A 19,984-nucleotide genomic window follows, 5' to 3' on the forward strand; every position below is an offset into this window, starting at 1 on the left:
AAGCAATTTCACTCCATAAATTATTAGATAAAAGAAAGCTTCATATACAGCATATAGATACATAAACATGTATATTCCATTCAAATATCCTTGAGGGAAGAAAAATCCAAATAAAAGCAGAGAATCTCTCTACTCCATTTCCTGGAAAATGTGGGGTAACCTGACAATCATAACACGTTCAGAGAATTCAGAAAGTTCATGGTGGTTCTAAATTAACCTTCGAGAGGTTCTTTGTAAATTTAACTACTATAAAGTATGGGTTTATTGTTATGCATCCATATTTATACCCATGCATCCCGAATATATATTTGAAATACATATTATAGTCCTTTGACCAGCAACTTGACCCAACAAAGTGAAAACATGTACAAGCGAACAAATTAAAAATTTTAAAGGATTATAAAATCTAAGTTACCCACTATCCCTTCGCTACAATCTGAACCTAGTATCCCCGAAGGACATAAACTGAGATTCGCCTACAACGTAAAGGAAAATTGAATTAAAGGAGAACTTGATGGCTCAATGAATCCGACAGTCCGACAGACACCTCCTGCTCAATTTATGGTTCCGATTCACAGATCCCATGCTCCCATTTATCGTGAGAGCTTCGTGATACGTGATATAGTAAACAAAGTTTCACAGCTCCATGATTCCGGTATCACATTAAAGAATTAGGGTTCTCAGATTACTCTTAAATGAAAAGACCTTTAATAGAGGTTTAGGGGGGCGGAGACAACTTTATTCCACATATTGGACTTGAAGCAATGATGGCACTTGCGAACAATCACAATAAAAAGTGAAAGAATAAGGCCAGATAAATGGCTCCTGGATAAAGAGGATTGCTTCTCTTCCTTATTATAAATGGTTGTATTCCTCACTCTTTATGGCTCGTAAGAACGAAAACAAAGATTTTCTCGAGCAAGGACATTTCACAGTAAGTCATCGCTGTGACGCAGAACGTAATGTTCGCGAGAGAAAAGTACCACCAAAAGGACATTTCTAAAAAGGTCAAAAACAAAGTTAATTGTTCAGTATTGACGAAATATTTAGAGATAAAATTCAAATCAACATTTGAATTCTTGGAAAAACAATGGAAAAAATTGCGGGGGAAAGACGAGAAGAAAAAGACATTTGTGGGCATTGCTCATCCAACACGGGAGCAACAAATGGTTTTGTTTGGGGTTTCTTCTGAAATTCAGAAGGACGTCTTACAATTCACTTAAAAATAGTCTTGGACTGAAAATGTCACAAGTTTAATAATGCTTGTGAGATTTTCGACAGAAAATGGAAAATACTTTTCAATTGCGCATTTTTTCGCTTGGTCTCTTGACAATCAATAACCGGGGACGTAAAGAGAATTGCTTCTTCAGGGCATGGGGATGAAATTTATTATGGTTTGAATATATTTCGGTACTCACCTTGGCGAATATGTCATCATATCAACGAATATGACCATATATTCGCCCTTAGCGAAGAGTTGCACAGATTCCATGGAAGCCATCATGTCTACGAGAGAATTTGCTGTACCCAAAAACACATAGATCCGTGTCCGATTCATTGTATTTTGAATCACCTGTGTAGGAGGCATTGTAAATTGATTGATTTAATTATTGAATAAAATCAAAAATCTATAAAATTTTGAATATTAACTGGAATCTATAGACGTCATAAATCCACCTGTTCCCCAAAAGAAAGGCAGGATAATTCAGATTAATTCAGTCTTGCTTTCCCCTGAATTATCTACTCTGAAAATGTAGGACTCACCTGGTACCAGTATCCACTACGACAGCATTCCATAAAATTTTCACAACATTTATGATTATTCGTTACTTCTTCGCTATGGTTTATCGTCATATTTTTCTTTTTGGCTTGTTGTTTCAATGATTTTGCAACGGTGGCCCAATTTCCTTCGTAGATGATTGAGAATTTCTTCCAGCCATAGTAGCGAAGGAGTGAAATCACAGATTTGGTAACCTGCAAGAAAGATGAAAGTAATAAAAATGAAGTGAAACCAAGAAAGGCCATAACAATTATTACAGTTTTAATTATTTCCATTCAGTTTTATTGAGTCTTTTGTTCCGTAGAACCTTCAAATTGGTTTCACGTGCACATTTATCTTTAATATGGTTTGCGTATTTTCAAGTACTTAACCGAATATAAATGGTTCTAGATTGGCAGAGAATACCGGCAGTTTGATTTCAGACAACGTTACGTTAAAAAAGCGACTTGGAACGAATTCATTTATATCGTTGCCTTTCTCATTCGATTTAATCGATTTTCCCGAATTTCATTTAAGAAAACCTACTTTGGTAGAACTATCATCTAACTAGCAAATGGCCCCCTTCCTCCCCCATTTTTGTTTGTGATGAGGACGAAGTCTTAGTTTGCGGAGGGTACATTTTAGAAAATAGTCCAAGACACTGAAGGGACTAACGGTTTCGTGCAGGACAGAGGCAACTCACCAGACGCTGCCTCACCTCTGCCCTGGGAGCAGCGTGACCGTCAGTGGCAACAGGTGGTCCAAGTGAAACCGCCAATAGTTTGAGCCTAAGCTAGGATAAAGCTAAATTATTGCTTAGGATAATGAGGGATCTTAAGTCCACATCCAGCTGATGTTGGACCGGACCAAATTGAGAGTAACTTACTCTCCCGTTTTTTGGTCCACAGATTCTTCGTTTGGGGCATGGCACCCAAGCATTTAAAAATACGGACTGACTGAGGGTGGTCGACATTAGCTTCAGCAGATACAGCAGGTACCTGTCGAGGATCTTGGAGCAGGATGAGAGGAGCGAAATAGAGCGGCAATTCTCAGCAAGAGTATGGTTACCGCCTCTGTGTATGGGAAAAATAAGAGCTTCTTTCCACAGGCTGGCAAAAAGACACTCTTCGAGGCTCTTGTTGACAATAATGCAGAGGGGAGGAAATGAATTCAGAGGATTGAATCCGGAAGAGTTTGGAGACCATTGGGGCCGGGTCCAACATTGAAATCAAAGTTGTCAATGAGATACTCCACCAAAGAGGGTGTATGGAGGACAATGGCAGGAGATTCGGGGGAAGCTGTACACAGAAGGGGAAAAGAGGAAGAAGAGGGAGAGGAGTTATGCACCGAGAAGTAACTACAAAGTAAATCACAGGATAGCTGAGGAGAGATAGCAGTGGAACCAGAAAATTTGATGAAAGTAGGAGGAGACTGTGAGGCATTGTGGACGTTACGGAGGCTTCAAGTTACCAAACGCCAATTCGACTTTAACACTGTCCAGATAATCCTTCCTGCACTTGACTATCAGCGAGTTAACTGAAGATCGCAAAGCGCTGAAATGGCCAAAGTCTGCGTGACTTCCGATGGATAAAAACTTTTTCCTCGCAGCTTGCCCCAGACGAAGGATAAAAGGACTCAGTCGTAAGTTAATAGTGAGAAAATGGGCGCCCAGTTGATTGAGAACCGAGTTAAGTTCCAACCATCAAAGTTGCCCTTGCGAAAGCTGAGAGGACTTGCGCAAAGTATGAGTTGAGACGTGACAGTTGTACCTCGAACTCAAGAGTAGTATGATGTGCATCAGGAGCAACATAGTGAAGAGCAAGACAAGATTGAGAAAGGAGCCGTTCAGGCATGTTGGAGAGACTAGATCGAGAGTGCGATTTAGATGATTTGCGGTGCGGTTGAACTGAAGAGCAGCACAGGTGTTCATGAAAGACAAGAGGAACGATTTGGAAGTTGTGCCGATAATGTGACGCCAGGAGAGCAAAGGGAGATTAAAGGCACCACACACAATAAAGGGAGGAGAGGGGAAAGTTACAGCAAGGACTTCTGAAAGACTATCGAAGAATTCATCGCAAAGGTAGGAAGGACTGACGCAAGGGATGTATACGCAACATAAAATAAAACCACTGGTGCTTTGCTAATGAGCATTACATGTTAGCAAATTCCGCTCGATGGGTCTTCACTTCGCATTCCCATTCATTTTCCTTACTATCTTCAATATAATATGGTTGCCATACACCCCGTGGTGGGCTATAGTGCATTAACCACACCTAAAATGCCCTCCAGCTCCCTCCATGATTTCCTGAGATGCTCGCACGCCTCCTCTACTGTTCTGTGGGACATCTTGGGACTGTATGACATAGCCCTTTCTGTGTGACATATCTACTGCCACTCACGAATTTCAATCAAAGCGCGTGTGAGTGCCTGGCCTGTGCGCCGACAGAATTCTCCATTCCAGATAGTATCAAGCCAGCATACTCTGATGATTCAACGCAGACAGGTGTTGACGAAGGCTTGGAACTTTTAGGTAACAGTGGAATCAACATTCTTAGTGCTACTTCCATACAGCAACACAGAAGCAGCATAAAACAGTTTCAACTTGAACTTGGTTCTGAGATAACTGCATTCTCAGATTTAAGACAGGGCAAGCGGGTTCAGCAATGTTAACGCATCGAACAACATCCAATTCCGTGTCACTGTCGGCAGAAACCACGCCTTCGACGCTTTGCCCATTAATGCAGATAGGGAAAGTGCGGTGACCCGTCAGACTGAGAACCTTGGTTTTGTTGGTGCTAATCTTCAGTCCAACTCTCCTTGCCTCTCTTTCCAAAACCAGAGCCATTTGGCCAATGTCAATAACCTAATGAGATGGCAAACAGATGTCATCGGCGTAGTTGAAGTGTTTGAAGAAAAATGTCATCATCCATTGAATTCCTCCACGTCCTCCGGACAAGGCAGCAGGGAGAACGTTACCAATAACACGAGGAAATAATATCTGTGACAGGATGCAACCCTGGCGAAATCTAGGCACAACGCGCCACATTTTGCGCCATCACATGTCGCTCTGATAATGGTTATTAGTTTCTCGGGAATACCCCTCCTTCGTAAAACACTCTAGATGCACTCCCTGTTCACGCTATAAAAAGTTTTCTCGAAATCGATAAAGAGCAGATGAAGGGAAGATCTAAACTCCGCGCCCTGTTCCTAAATGATCTGTGTTTATGTGGTCAATGCAGGAGGATCCGCCTAACAGCAGAAGCAACTAAAGGCTGCCCCCAGGCAGGTGTGCGACGTGGCTGTGCTTGCTGTTGATCGGGATCTTGGAACGATACAAATATAACGTGCCGTTGACCTGATAGACAGTTGGTGCCTCAGACATTGACTTTCAGTTCATCCAAATAAAACCACAATGGTACTATTCATGCATGTGGTCTTAAATTTCAGACTGATAAGGGAAAACTTCAACGCGATAATCCATCTTGATTGATAGTAACTACAACTGGCTACCATCAAATTGCAATGAGATTCGGCTGTTAACATATATTCCATTCAGCTACAGTCGATATTCGGGATTTCGTTCATCATTGGCTGGGTGGACAGAAGAAGTGTTTCACTTCACAAAATCAACAGCTGCTTCAGAAGCCGTCACTGCAACTCCATTGCCTATTTCTCACATAAAGGAGCGCCTTCCGACTTCAATACGAACTAACAACCGAAATTTAATAAGAGAAATCACATCCCCCCATTTCCCTTGAAGCTAATCAAAAATCTCATTTGCTTCAAATTCCTTCCGAATTGCTTCCAATTTTTCCTAATTTTATTCCAATTTCGTCGAAATAGTCTAGTCAGAAACTTGAATACTATCTACGCCATCTATCTATATCACGGCTTTAAAGTGGGAAACAGCCCATTTTCAGTAGATCCTCGGGCGGGAATCTGGCGCAATTTTGAAATAGAACGAAAACGAAAAGACATCCCCAGCGGGTGAAACAGATGTATCAAACGACTTCTTATCTGTTCATTTCGATAATAAGATTTCCCTGCAAATGCTCCAAGCATAGGTTGAACATGTTACAGTCGAATTTTCCCAGGACACGAGCAACGGGGCTAGTTATATGCAGCTACGAAGTAGAGGATAAAATACGGAAGCCAACATGAACAAGAAGTTGATGATGTCGACAGGATTGGATTTTTCGATATTAAATCTTCTCCTTCACATTGTTTTTGTGATGTGGCCCAGATATTCTATGGGGGCACAAGAAATGCGGGACCAGAAACTCAATTAAATGGCCATTCAGACGATTAGTTGATATAAATTCTGCAATTATTTGCTTTATCGTTTACGGCTCTCGTGAGAAACGAGCCAGCTCGGCACCCATAAAATGTGAATTTTTATTTTACTTCACAACACATTAAATATTAATTGAATGCCTTCTAATCCCTAAATCTGTGCTCTCACCCGGAGACTGATTTGCGCCCATTCCAACGTATCTTTTTCGGAAAAGATACGCTGACACGTAGGGCAACCATAAGCAGCTAACGTTAGCATCGAATTTGAACTGCGAAGCGATTTCATAGCACAATCAAATTCAATTTCGCAAAAGCCAACTTATCATCCACCACCCCCGCACTTCCCTGGCTGCCTTAAAAGCATATTTGCATTATCTTCACTCTGATCTGAACTTCGGAATATGATGGGCTGTTTCAGTCAAATGCTATTACGCCAGACAACCTTTCTACCTTTGAAATTATTTTCCTTTTATGTGATGGTCCTTGCTAGGATGTTTGTGGTGAGTTCATTAAAAAATCAACATTTAACAAAAGTCAGGGCAAATTTTTAGAGACCGGCGAAATTAAAAAAATTATATTTGTAATTATGGTGGAGGATGAGGGTTGATGTGGTTGAATATTTAGGATGTCCCTTCGAATCTAGGGCAGCTTATTTTGATTATATGTACAAGTCGCTTCGCGATTGACAACAAATTTGGTGGAAAGGTGGGAACTGTGAACGCTTACCCATACAGTGAGTTACATCCTTTAACGTCCAATTTAAGGGGAGGTCCCCATACATGCAAAAGGGGGGTGTACATTTTTTTTCACCAAATATAGTCATGTGGGTGGCCTGGTCTGATTATGCTTCAGGTTAAAGTTGCATAATTCGGCAAGTCTTCACACGACCTCCTCGTGGTGGCCGCTGGAAACCGTCTTCGGGCGGGCCAACAGTGTAGGGCCGGGCTGGGAGTAGGCTCATCCAACTGACGAGGATCTGCTTGTCTGCTGGCCATGTGTTAGGGGCAAGTAGATCTGGCGGGGGGATGGACCGAAGCAACAGCCCGGGGATCGTCCTCCCTACAACGGAGAAGGTGCTAATAGGGCCCCAAGCCAAGGTGAAGAAGCATATGCCGAGGGCTGCGTGTCCAATTGGGAGCTTGGTCTTTAGTATGCGAACTCTGAATACCTTGGCCACCTTCAGTTTCAAATAAGACCTTTACCCTGGTGGCCGGGCCAATCAGGGTAAACATTCTTCCCGGACTACTCGTGGGGCCAAGACACTCGGTACCAGCCGTAGCACCGCTGTGCAGAACCCAACCGCAGGGACCTCCCGGAGCGGGGCGGCAGACGGACTAGACTCCCAGCCTGGAATCCACTGCCGTCAAATTGGGTGTAGCGAGTACCAGACATAGTACTTCTAACCCGAAAACCACAACCGACAAGAACGTTGGCCGCCGGACACCGGTTAAGAACCGAAGGTCCACTGGTGTACTGCTCAAGAGCCAGTACCACAAGGTTATGCATATTCTCAGCAAGATTGCTAAGAATAAGGAGGCGGGTACTGTCAACGAGCGGGATGAAAAAGGCCTCGCTAAATACCAGGCGATTGTTGAGGAATACAATAGCAGACGCCTGGCAGACGAGCAGAAGGCGAAGCCCATCGCTCTGAAACGTAATCGATCTCAAGACGAGGTCGAGCAAGATAAAAAGCGGAGCAGATTGGGCAAGAGCTCAGACGCTAAGCAACATCCGAAGAAAATTGCGCAGCAACAGTCTGCCGACGGGGCACGAACTGCGAAGCTCTTCAGCGACGTGGCCAGGAGCCACTTACGTGTGGATTTGGCGGATGGTAATTCTGCTAGCGGCAGACTAGCGCCGGAGGTGTGGATCAGTGTTGAGGCCAGGCTGTCGGGCATGGTCTTTGAGCATCTCCTGGACACCGAAGGCAAACACGCGGGACTCATCTCCTTCTTTGATTCCTTTCAGGTAGTCCGTGGTCCGTAATAGCTTGCATGGACCAATTGTCTAAGGACTTTCTCGGTTCGTGTGTCGCTAAGATCGGCAACGCCTGGGATGGCGTAAAGCTCAAGGTCATCCCTTACGACGAGATTCCTAGGAGACCGGTCGCTCGCAGCTGGTTGCCGAAGATCCCAATGCACAAGGACAAGCTCGTCCAATTCCTGAGCCTTCAAAACCCCGGGATTCCCATGGACGACTGGGTTGTTATCAAGGAGGAGGAACCTCAAACACACAGCCAACCTTTACTACTCCGTATAAACGAGGAGTGCCTGAAAGCACTGAAAAAGACCGACTATAAAGTGTGGTTCGGAGTTAGGAACGCAAAGGTAAAAGTATTCCGCTCTGCAAAACCGGATGACGACCTAGGTCCAATCGACGCCGCCAACGAGCTGTTGGAGGAGATCGACGGTCCGACGGGAGAGACTGACGAATCCCCCACGCAAGCAGAGCATGTTGAGGGTAACGCAGATAAATCTGCAGCAGTCGAAGTGCGCCTCGGCTAATCTGCCTGTCTTCCTCCTAGAGAAAGATATCGACATCGCCCTAATCCAGGAGCCCTGGGTCGGAGGCGACTGAACCATCAAAGGGCTCCAAAGCAAATATTGTAATTTATTTCACAGCACAAGAGACGCTGATCAGGATAGACCGAGAGCATGAATTCTCGCGAGTAAGAGTATGCATGCTTTTCTGTGCCACGACTTGAGTTCCAGAGACCTAGTCGTGGTCAAGCTGGAACAGGCGGGGGCAGAGAACGTGTGTATTTTCTCGATTTACATGGTTTACGACCAATCAGCTCTAGCAGGAGAACTACAACATTTGACGAACACCATAGCAACAAAGAAAGCCAATCTGTTGATAGGCTGCGACGCCAACGCAAGGCATACGCTTTGGAGCAGCTCGGAAATCAACGAGAGAGATGAGTCATTCTTTAATTTTATTATTATTTCAAACCTATCGGTGTGTAACAGGGGCAGGGTGCACCAACCTTCCATTTCCCCTGCTCGGAGAACTGTGACGGTTGGAGGAGGTCCTTGATATCACCCTAATAACCGACAATGGAATTCTTAGGGTGGAGGACTGGAAAGTGTCTGACCAGAGTCTGATCACAGTTGGATACTTTTCAGTCTAGATCTCGCCGCAGACGAACTGGAGTCAAAGGTCGGGGCTCTGGAAAAGGCATTCGATACCGCCTTTATAATCTCGTGCCCTACTACGTACAGCAAAGAGACCCTGCCACCGTGGTGGAATAAAGATCTCTTCAGCCTCAGGAAGCTGACCAGAGACATTTTGAACATCCGCTAGAGGCAAAAATATTGGCAGCCATACAAGGACTGTCTGAAGAAGTACAAGTCGGCCATCAGGACGAGAGGTGGTCTTGGTTGGACTATTGTCCTTTTTTAAAAAGTCGGAAGGCTCCTGGACGGAATCTTCTAGCGAAGCCTTGGAGCTGCTGGTTCAAATGCACTTTCCCGCCAGCGAGGAGGACTGTGAGTCAGAACCTTGCTTGGAGGGTTTGCGGCCACCCCAGCTGTGCAAGACTATCAAATCGGTAATTACCGAGAATAAGATCGGCTGGACTATAAACAGCTTCTCCGCGTACAAATCTTCAGGCCCAGATGGCATAATTCCAGTCATGCTACAGAATCAGCAGGAAAGGGTTGTGCCGTGGCTTGTTGAGATTTACCGGAGCTGCATCCTTTTAGCATACGTACCACAGTCCTGGAGGCGCGCACGAGTGGTTTTCATACCGAAAGGGGGCAGGCGCGGTCATGAGCCCGCGAAGAACTTTCGATCAATCAGCCTGACCTCCTTCGTGCTGGAGACCCTAGAGCATGTCCTGGACATTCACTTAAGGACGATTATGGAAAGAACGCCTATCTCTAAGTCCCAGCATACCTACCTCAAAGGAAAATCGGCGGAAACCGTACTCCACGAGGTAATTAGCACGGTCGAGCGGCCGCTACAGTACAAAAAATATACCCTAGCTGCTTTCTTGGATATAGAGGGAGCTTTTAACGACGTTAGTACCAACGCCATCAAGGAAGCCTTGACCGGTATTGAATTGGAGGGGTATCTCACGCATTGGATTATATCCATGCTAAGTATCAGGATAATCCAGTCGGATCAGGGAGGTAACCACTTGAACAGAGCTGTGAACAGAGGCACGCCCTAGGGTGCCGCCATCTCACCGGTGCTCTGGTTAATAGTAATGGACAAAATTTTACGACAGCAGCGGGGTGAAAATGGTGGCGTGTATCGACGACTTGGTGATATTAGTGTCAGGGATGTCTGGGGGGGGGGGGGGGGGGGGATGAGCGACATCGTGGAAGGAGCGTTGCGAAAGGCGTGCCTGTGGGCTGCAAGATGCGGACTCAGCATAAACCCAACCAAACGCAACTGATGCTATGTCACCACCAAGATAAGGATACCTGAATTCCATCTACCACGGCTGAATGAACAAAGATTGTTTTTTCCTCTAATGTACAGTATCTGGGTGTTATCCTGGATCCAAAGCTAAATTAGAGATTGAACATAGAACTGAGGGTTAAGAAGGCCTGCATAGCCTTCTATACCTGCAAGAGAACCTTTGCAAAGAAATGGGGTCTCCGGCCGAGGATGTACACCGCTGTAGTGCGTCCGATCCTAACGTACGGCTCTATTGTATGGTGGCAAGCTTTGAGGAAAAAATACAATAGGATGAAGCTTAATAGGATTCAAAGAACCGCGTGTGCAGGTGCTACTGGAGCTCTACAGTCCTGCCAGGCAGATACTCTCAATGTACTCCTGCATCTCCTTCCCCTAGACCTCCACATTAAATACGTTGCAGCGTGCAGAGCCGTCAGACTACGTGAGTCCAGATGCTGGGCAGCGAAGTCCTGCGGCCACAACAACATCCTAGACGAACTACCTCGGGAAATCTGGGCATTCCCCACGGACTATGCCACACGCAAGGTGAACTTCACAAGAAACTTTGCTGTGAATTTTCCAACCAGGGCAAAGTGGAAGACTGGCGGCGTATTGCAAGGTTATGACTCAGTATTCTTTACCGACGGATCAAAGATGGCCTGTGGAGTCGGCGAGGGGGTTTTCTCGAATACACACAGTGTATCCAAGTCGTACGGTCTCCCAGGTTTCGCCAGTGTATTCCAGGCGGAAGTACTGACGATATTGGGAGTCTGTCGACGGCTGGAGCGAAATTCGAGCCCCAAGCGAAACATAGCTGCTCTTGGCAGTTCTTCCGCGAATACAGTCGAGTGTTCCGCTGGTGGCTGTCGGGGGCGAGTCTACTCGCATTACCTTGCAGCCGCGGGCCTAAGATGACGAAGGCTTACGAGCTGTGCCGAGTCAAGGAGAATTTGGCCCGCTTATAACAAAGCATATGTATTCAAGATTACGGCGGTTTGCACGGGGCACTGGCCCATAGGGGACCATGCCACTAGGCTCGGCATATCCTACAATTCGCATTGCCGAAGCTGCGGAGAAGGAAAGGAAACCCTCATGCAGTTTCTCTGCGATTGCCCAGCTCTAGCTATAGTCAAGCTACGGACACTGGGTAAACCATTCTTTGGGGACCTCAGAGAGATTTCTAGCTGCAGGGTGGGAGAGCTGTTTTCTTTCGTGAATGCTACGGGCTGGATCTGAAGATCCGAGCCGGCTAGACTCTGTCTCTCTGCTCCAATAACAACAGCCACGGTCTTAGGAGTTTGTAGCATCAAAACGGCGCACCAAAGCGCTAATTGGGCTCCTCGGAGCGGCCATTGATACCTACTTACCTACCCTTCTGTGTTATTATTGTATCATCCAAAATGTATTGCCGCAACAAGAATGGTGTCTGCTTTCTCCTAGTCTACTTTCATTTTCATCAAGTTTGGTAATAAAACTTTAAGTTTCAATTTCCAAAATGAAATAAGATTAAAAACTTTTCAATGTTAGCCTCACAAGGCAGAAAAGGACAGCCTTGTAACGGCCTGATATTTACTTATCCCTGACCTTGAAACCACTGGAACATTTTCAAGCAAACATGACTAAGTTGTTCTGCGGGGCTCAAATTACAAAGTGCTTAGAAGAGAATATCCAAATTGAATGTTTAGGGAAGCAATAATAAATACTCATCCCTCGATAGCTTGTCGGTGAGTGCAGGCTGCTTTTTATTTAACGTCTTTGAAGTGGATTGTGGATTACGGAGAAACTTGAGACTAAGTGCCACTAGAGCTCATATCAAATAGATACAATTGCCGGAGCAACTCAGGTATCATGTCATCGTCAATATTTCCATTGCAGCGAAGGGTTTGAAAGTGAAATCGGGCAATTGTTTGAGGAGAAATTGTAAGCTCTCATGGTGAATAACTTACGAGAACTTGAACAAAGTTCCAGAATAAATAAGAAATATGACAGCTTTTGTGTTCCTGTAAGATTCATAACAAAGTCTCTGCAGCCTCCATCTTTGGGTTCTAAAAATAGACAGAGCTGTCCATTGTTCGCTTTATTTTTACAAACAAGCGCCTGAAAGGCAAACCAACAACTGACAGAGGAATTCAATTAGTATTCCGATGACAATGATGATACCTAATTTGATGAGGGTACACTATTCTCCGGTCGTCTGTGATTGAAGCTCTTGTTACGCGCTGCGCACACGCATCAAATATAAAAACGCATGGCCTGTACGCACCGTCATTCTAGCCATCATGACAATCGCTTAAATCACAATCGATCATAATCACATTTATGTGTACTATTAAATGATTTCACGTTGGAGTACTTGATATCAAATTACTGCTCTAATTGCTTATCAACATCAGTGCCATTTTCGTACCGGGGCCTGAGTAGATCCGGAGGCCCACATTCAGCCATATATGGCCTCATGTCACAGGGGACAGCCAAGAGGTTTGTCGAAAGTTGTAATTCGATAATGTCGCTACCAAGTCAATTGTATGTCGAATTATTTAATCGTGTTGTTTTGTTTCGCCGTAATTTATTTGGGTTGAAGACAGTGTTACGCGAATAGCACTCAGTCGATTACGATCTGATTGAAATTGAATCGTAATTAATGGATAATTGGCAGTAATAGTATGTCGAAGATTCCAAATGGCCATTGGACAGTTTGGATTTATTTACAAACATTTCTGGAGGGAATCGAAGCTCCTCTCCTGACGCTAATTGAAAAACAGGTCATGGTTCTTTGATGGTTTAGATGTTGATGAATGGCCTCTAAGGGATAGTGTCGGGAGCCAAGAGCTGTTATAAACAATTTTACATCCCCTTATAGTGGAAAGTACAGCCTGGTGAATTTCTACCCAGGACACCTAATACCACCCAATCATTTCTTATAGCCTGGGAAGTATACATGACAGTATAGCGAACATAGCCAAGAACTTTGCTGTTAGAATAGGCGATTGTGGAATGTTTATACCCTCCCTGATGTGATTCATTCAGTTAAGGTTTAAGGACATTAAAGTTCGATGAGTGTTGAATTAATGGAAATATTTTAGGGTGAAATCAGACTTTGGAAACGTGACATGGTAGACACAAGCATAGAATAAATGTTGATCACAATCTGAAGTAGAATATTGTGTATTTTTCTACTTCCAAAGAAAGCAGAAGTTAAGCATCAACATTAAACCATGGAGCACAATTTCAGAAGCCAAGCCTTCAATAGGTCCCGCAACGGGGTTGGTAAAATTATATCAGAAATCTCAGGAATAACTAGCAATCTGGGAGTTAGTCCCCATTTTGTGGGAATCAAGTGAAAGGTTATTAGATAAGTTATTCTCTGTGCTGAACCGCAAATTGAATGTTGCTGGCAGACTAATTAGAAGCGAAGGACTGTAGCGCCAAGGAAAAATATCCTCATTACGATTAAACTTTTTATAATACTTGCATATTTGCTTCGGCTCAGGGCTGATTGTTTTGAGTAGGGTGGGTGAATGCGTTTATGTACTAAATGTTGGATTCTCGTAAAGATAAGCCATCGGATTGCCAACTAAACCCTTCCTCGTCATCAGAGAACTAGTCTGGAAACGTTTGATATATTGCTTCAGGTAAGCCTCTTACTTCCCCACTTTAGTCAGCGAATTCCTTCCGCCAGAAGAAGAAACAATGAGTAAGTTAGTTCAAAGAACCCTCCGTCATGCGCTCCTTGCACCTTCTTCGCAGGAAGAAAAATCTAAACGTAATCTGCAGCACGACTCTATTTGTTCGTGTTTCTTAATCGGGGAGAGACAGATCTTCCCTGTGGATGGAGTTGTTAATGAATCGCAACTCAGTCCCCCGATTGCAGAACACAGTCAAGGGACCCTGCCTTACCGATTCGTGCAAGTTATACTGAAAACCTGCATCTTCGTTTAGAAACTGGGTAGGGAAATAATCAACCTCATTATTTTTGTAATCCAGCCATAGACAGAAGTTTCCAATGAGCCACGAGGCCCATCTGCCTCTCGACTTGTTTTCCTAAGAAAGCTGCCACTCATTCAGTGTATGTTGCCGTTCGTTACGAGAAAACATCTCTGTTGCGAATGTAGATGAATTTGTGTTCCTTAGCAAAAAGGCCGACGGGAGATTCGACCTTAGCATGGATCGCTGTGCCACCCTCCACGTCATCTCCACCCTACTCTCCAGTTCCAGCATCTCATAGAACAGGCAATGATCTCTTAGATGATCCCTCAATATTTGCAAAAAGTAGCCCGGCAAATGAAAATAATTGTCCAGCGTGTCTAGCGTATTTGCCCATCTTACAGACTTGATGGCATGTTTCACACCCGGCTGTACTTGACAACTCGATTTTGCACTTCCAAACTGAATTTGGCGGTAACTCGGCGGCGGAATGTATAGTTTCGGCGGACTGTCGTAGATTACTTTTTTGAGCACTTTTTCGGCTGTTTCGAGCGTAAGGAGTGATCGGGGGAGCTCAACATCTCGCTTGCCTTTGCTGATCAGCATAAGGTTCGCAACCTTGCAGCAACAAGGAAAAAGGTCCCCCGAATAGTAATTCCGACTAATGATGGAACACTTGTTTATGTACCTCTGACGAAATACCGTCAGTTTATGCTGCCTTTTTATTTTTCAAGTGGGTCGAGATCAGTGACCGGTCCGAGGAACCGGTCCACCACTTTGCCCTGGTTGGAAGGTCCACGGTAAAGTTTCTCGTGAAGCTCGGCTTTCGGGCGGGGTAGTCTGTTGGGAGCGCCCAGAGTTTCCGAGATATTTCGTCTAGGATGTTACTACGGCCATAGGATATCGCTGTACAATATCCGGGCTCACGTAGTCCGACAGCACTGCACGCTCGCAGTGTATTTAATGTCCAAGGGGATGAGGTGTAACAGTATATTGAGGGCATTTGCGGGATAAGATTACAGAGCTCCAGCATTCGCACACGCGGTTCTTTAAATCCTAATAAGCTTGCTTGTATTGTATTTCTTGCCCAGCGCCGCTAGAACCGTACGTTAGGGTGGGGTGAACTACGACTTTGTATGTCCAGAGAACTAGTATCGGCCGAAAGCCCCATTTTTTACAAAGGCCCGGTTGCTTCTTAATCCTTACTTCTATGTCCAGCCTCCAGATAAAGTCATCATAAACGAACAAAATGTGCCACAGACGAGTAAGGTCAAATATTTAGGTATGACATTCAATGCTACGCTCACCTGAAAAAGACACATCCTAAGAAAGAAGGACGAGCTAAATGCCAGATACACATAGATGTACTGGCAATTTTCCCAATTGGAATTCCCAGCTGACCCTCGACAAGAAGTTGTTCATTTATAAGCAGGTCCTAAGGCCCATAGGGACATAGGGCATACAGCTCTGAGGCTGCGCCAAAGAATCAAACCTGAAGGTCATACAAACGGTCCAAAATAAAGTGCTTAAAGCATAGTAGACACTCGCTGGTTCATTCGTAATGAGAATGTACATAGGGACCTGAAAGTACAGTTGGTTTAGTGAAGTCATCAAAGACCAAGCAATTAAATATTAGCCACCGACTGCGATCACATGAGAATAACGAAGTCCGAAAATTGACTGATATCGCTGATATAATGAGACGACTGAAAAGAGTAAAGCCAAAAGATTTACTAACCTAAAGGTTGCCTAAAGATATAAACTACTGAGGAAGAGCCAGTTCTTCAGTAAAACCAACCAAAGAACCGGGGTGGACCACAGGGTCTTCTCCCAATAATAACAAAACCTAAATATGCAAAGAAAACTTCTGGATCGGGAAAAAATACTCTTCTAACTCTTGTAGCACTGTTAGGATAGCCTGACCGAAGCAAATGTGAATCCAGTGTTAAAATGATGCTTACGATAATCACAAGGTACGTTATCATTTCTTACAATCGGGTTTCGGACAGGCTACTGACTGCGCGACTCCGCAGTATTACGCACCAATGGAAAATTCCAACTCAGAAGACAAAGAAGTTGAAGTTGAAGTGAATGCTGGCTTCCTAAAGGTGATCTTGTGATCGTGATGGGCGATCTAAATGCAAAGGTGGGCTCTGACAACACCTTACTTGGACATGGGATACGAAAACACGGCTTTGAAGATCATAACAACAATAGTGAGAATTTTATGGATTTTTGCAGTTTCCACCGCCTTTTTCCCATAAAGTAAATTCATTCGATTGGCAATCAGGTTGGTTATATAGTGGATTTGGGAGTTGTCGCAAATATTTCGATGGTCTTGTAAGGGACATTAGCGGCGGACTCTTCGTCACGAGGAGCAGTTGAAGAGGTGGAAGAAGCATTTCACATCTGCGCTCAGCCGTATCACCTGCTGAAGTTGCACCTCTAGTGGATGATGAAATGGCTAGGCACCATAACATACGGGTTTTGACTACTCCTCCAAATTAATGCACATGCATATCTCTTCCTCCTTTTCATCCTTGCATCTGTAAATTCTGTGAAATTTTTATTGGACTTCCACTCATTTGCAAGTGCTGGGGATATGAGATATCTCCCAGTGAGCAGAAAACGGGGATGACCATTAAAATTCTGAAGAAGGGTGATTACTACAACTGGAGAGAATATTAGCTGAAATCATCTTTTAATAATATATATCACAAAACACCTCGAAAATTTTGTTGGACAGAAACCAGGTTCGTTTCCACTTCGAGTTCTCCAATCAAATTAATACTCTTCGGAACATTGCGGAACAGCGCAGGAGGAGCATTCTGGAGAAACTAATAGCTATTATCAGAGTGACATATGATGAAGCCAAATGTCACATGCGCACCTGCATCGAAATCCAAAGTAGAGCTCGCTATGATTGCATCTCATCACCGAAGTGCGAATTGAAACGAAGTTTGCCGTCGGATATTACAAACAGGTCTTGCAAGGAGTAGATCAGTAGTGAAAGTATTTGACAACTATCAGAATAGGAAAAGGATGTCGGGGAGGGTTTAAGCGAATAGCACATCCAGTGGCATTTGTTTGACATTCAGTGTCAGACGAGTGGCAGCTCTCTTGGCAAAATGAAACTAGAGGCAGATGGACTGCGCGATTCATCGGCAACTTAGGTGCGTGGCTGAATCGGAAGCATGGTGAAACTGACTATTTCCTTACCCAATTTTTAAGTGGGCATGGAGATTTTCAGTCTTACCTGCACAAGATTGGAAAGGCGCGTTCTCCGGATTGTGTGTTTTGCAATGGAGTTGTGGACGATGCCCACCACACTTTTTTTTCTTGCGGAAGGTGGGATGGGGTTCGTCAGCAGCTCTATTTAAACACAGGGGATCTCTCTCCAGACAACATTGTGGAAGAGATGCTGAGGATTGCTGATAGCTAGAACCGTGTTGCCCATTACGTTCGGGTCCTTCTCGTTGCTAAGAAGATAGAACTCGACCGGTGGAGGAGCCGGATGGCAGGGGGTTCCTTGAACTGACAGTTCCCTTCCTCCTCTCCCCTCCCATTGGTGAAAGGAATTCCCTGATTTGAACGCTCCGCAAAGCGGGAGAGTTCGGGGGCTGGCCGAAGTAATGTGACAAACGGTTCCAGGCTAGCTCTCTGACGATGGGGAGGTGTTTAGTTGGTAGTCCGACGACGTACCGAATCGGGAGTCCAACACTGTGTGCGTAAATGCATTCACCTACCCTACCCAAAAAAAAAAAAGTGTCAGATTGTTAACGGAACACCAACCGACTAGAGTATCAAGGTTGGATTGCAACAGAGCACAGTCGAGCGGAGACGAAACAGAAGCAAATAATTTAAGGTCGTCTACGTAAAGCAAACACGGGCAGATGAGGATGGAGATGAGGTCATTGATAAAAAACAGGAGGAGTAGAGTCAAATATAGCGCCTTGGGGAACACCAGAGGAAGGAGAGAAGGAACGAGATGAGTAACCATGAAAAGAAACTCTGCAGGAAAAATATGAGAGATAGAAGCCAGGAGATGATTGAGGGAGAGAAGTTCAGGAGGGACAGTTTGGAGAGGAGAATATTATTTCTCAACGGTATCAAAGGCTAGGGGAGAAATCACTATAAATGTCATGTACCTTCTGTCGTAAATTAAAGTATTTAGCAACGAAGTTGGTAAAGACCAGAAGGTTTGAAACTGTAGATCTATGTTTCACGAAACCGTGCTGCTCTTTGATAATGAGTGCGCGGTCAACCAATCGTTGATGTACCTCTCGAGAATTTTGGAGCAAAAGGAAAGAAAAGAGATGGGGCGGTAGTTCATAGCAAGAGCAATGTCTCCGCTCTTGAGGATAGGGATGATAAGGGCCTCTTTCCAGAGAAGTAGCATTCTTTTAGACTTTTGTTGTAGATTAGGAGTAGGGAAATGTGTTTTTTACACTTAAAAAGGAAGAAGTTAGGAAGCCCATCGGAGTCAGCTCAGACATTGGTGTGAAGATTACCAATGAGGAACTCAACTAAGGAAGGTATAAGAAGAGAAATGGCTAGAGATTCGGAGCAGTCTGCAGTTAGAAGAGCCGTAGAGGGTGGAGTGAGAGAGAGAAAACATGGAAGAAAAATATGAGCAGAGAAGGTCGCAGGATTGTTGTGGGGAGTTGGCAGTGGAGTCAGCAAAACTAATAGATGAAGAGGGAGATTGAGTGCGATTACGCGAATAGCGAGTCTAAGACCAAAACGGTTTCAAGTTATCCCGGGCAAGGGCAACTTTAACGCCCAACAAGTACCTTTTATGCGTTTTTTTAATCATCGACTTCACAATGGAGTGCATAGCCTTAAAGTGAGCAAGGTCCGCGTCATTCTTAAAACCCCGAAATTTCTTGTGTAGTGCATATTTCAGGCGAATGTTATTGAGGACCTCTGTTGTGAACCAAGATAGGTACGCAGAGAAAGAAGGGACATAACAGGAGAGGAGATCGAATAGGATATTGTGAAAGTGCTAAAAGTTTACTCACACGTTGAGTTGTAGCTTCTATCAACTGGGTTCACATATTACGGAATTTAGGTACGAGTTTATTACTTATTAATTTTGTTGTGTAATTTATTAGTATTATTAATCTTGTGTATCTTAGAACTTAGTATTAATTTCCCTGAGCGAATGGGACTATGTTCCTTATCCCTTGCGTTTCCTCTGCCGCGAAAGAGCAGCTCGCGTTGATATCTATTGATTAGGTCAGTTGAATTGAACGAAGGATATTTGAATTTTAAGTATAGCAGATTTTTTTTCTATTGTCAATAATTCGTATTTATGAAGAATACGAGATTCGCAAATAAGTAATATATATCACAAAAACAATGGGAGAAAGTACGTCTTCAGAGGAAAGAATACATTTAAATAATAGGTAGTGAAACCAGAAGCTTGACGGTGCAGGTATAAAAGGTTTTGTGTTTCTATATGTGAGGAGCGATGAGTGACAGTTCCGGGTGTACATAGTTAAAAATTCCATTGCCCTTTATTTTTTAGAAAGCGTTTTAAATAAATCATTTGATAGAAAGCCCTCTATTGATAATAGTCAACCTCAGACGCTTCACACT

At 44.1% G+C, this 19,984-nt stretch overlaps 1 protein-coding gene across 1 annotated transcript in view; it reads right to left on the reverse strand.

The window, feature by feature from the left end:
* Positions 1–19,984, reverse strand: part of LOC119648011 (receptor-type guanylate cyclase Gyc76C-like) — a 405,069-nt gene that overhangs the window by 80,525 nt on the left and 304,560 nt on the right. Inside the window, exons 6-7 of the mRNA XM_038049411.1 lie at positions 1,765–1,974; positions 1,419–1,573 (exon numbers count right to left, since the gene is read on the reverse strand). Of these exons, the coding sequence (XP_037905339.1) occupies positions 1,419–1,573; positions 1,765–1,974 (365 nt within the window). The remainder of the gene's footprint in view (positions 1–1,418; positions 1,574–1,764; positions 1,975–19,984) is intronic.

Source organism: Hermetia illucens, chromosome 2 (genome assembly GCF_905115235.1).
Source record: "Hermetia illucens chromosome 2, iHerIll2.2.curated.20191125, whole genome shotgun sequence".
NCBI lineage: Eukaryota > Metazoa > Arthropoda > Insecta > Diptera > Stratiomyidae > Hermetia > Hermetia illucens.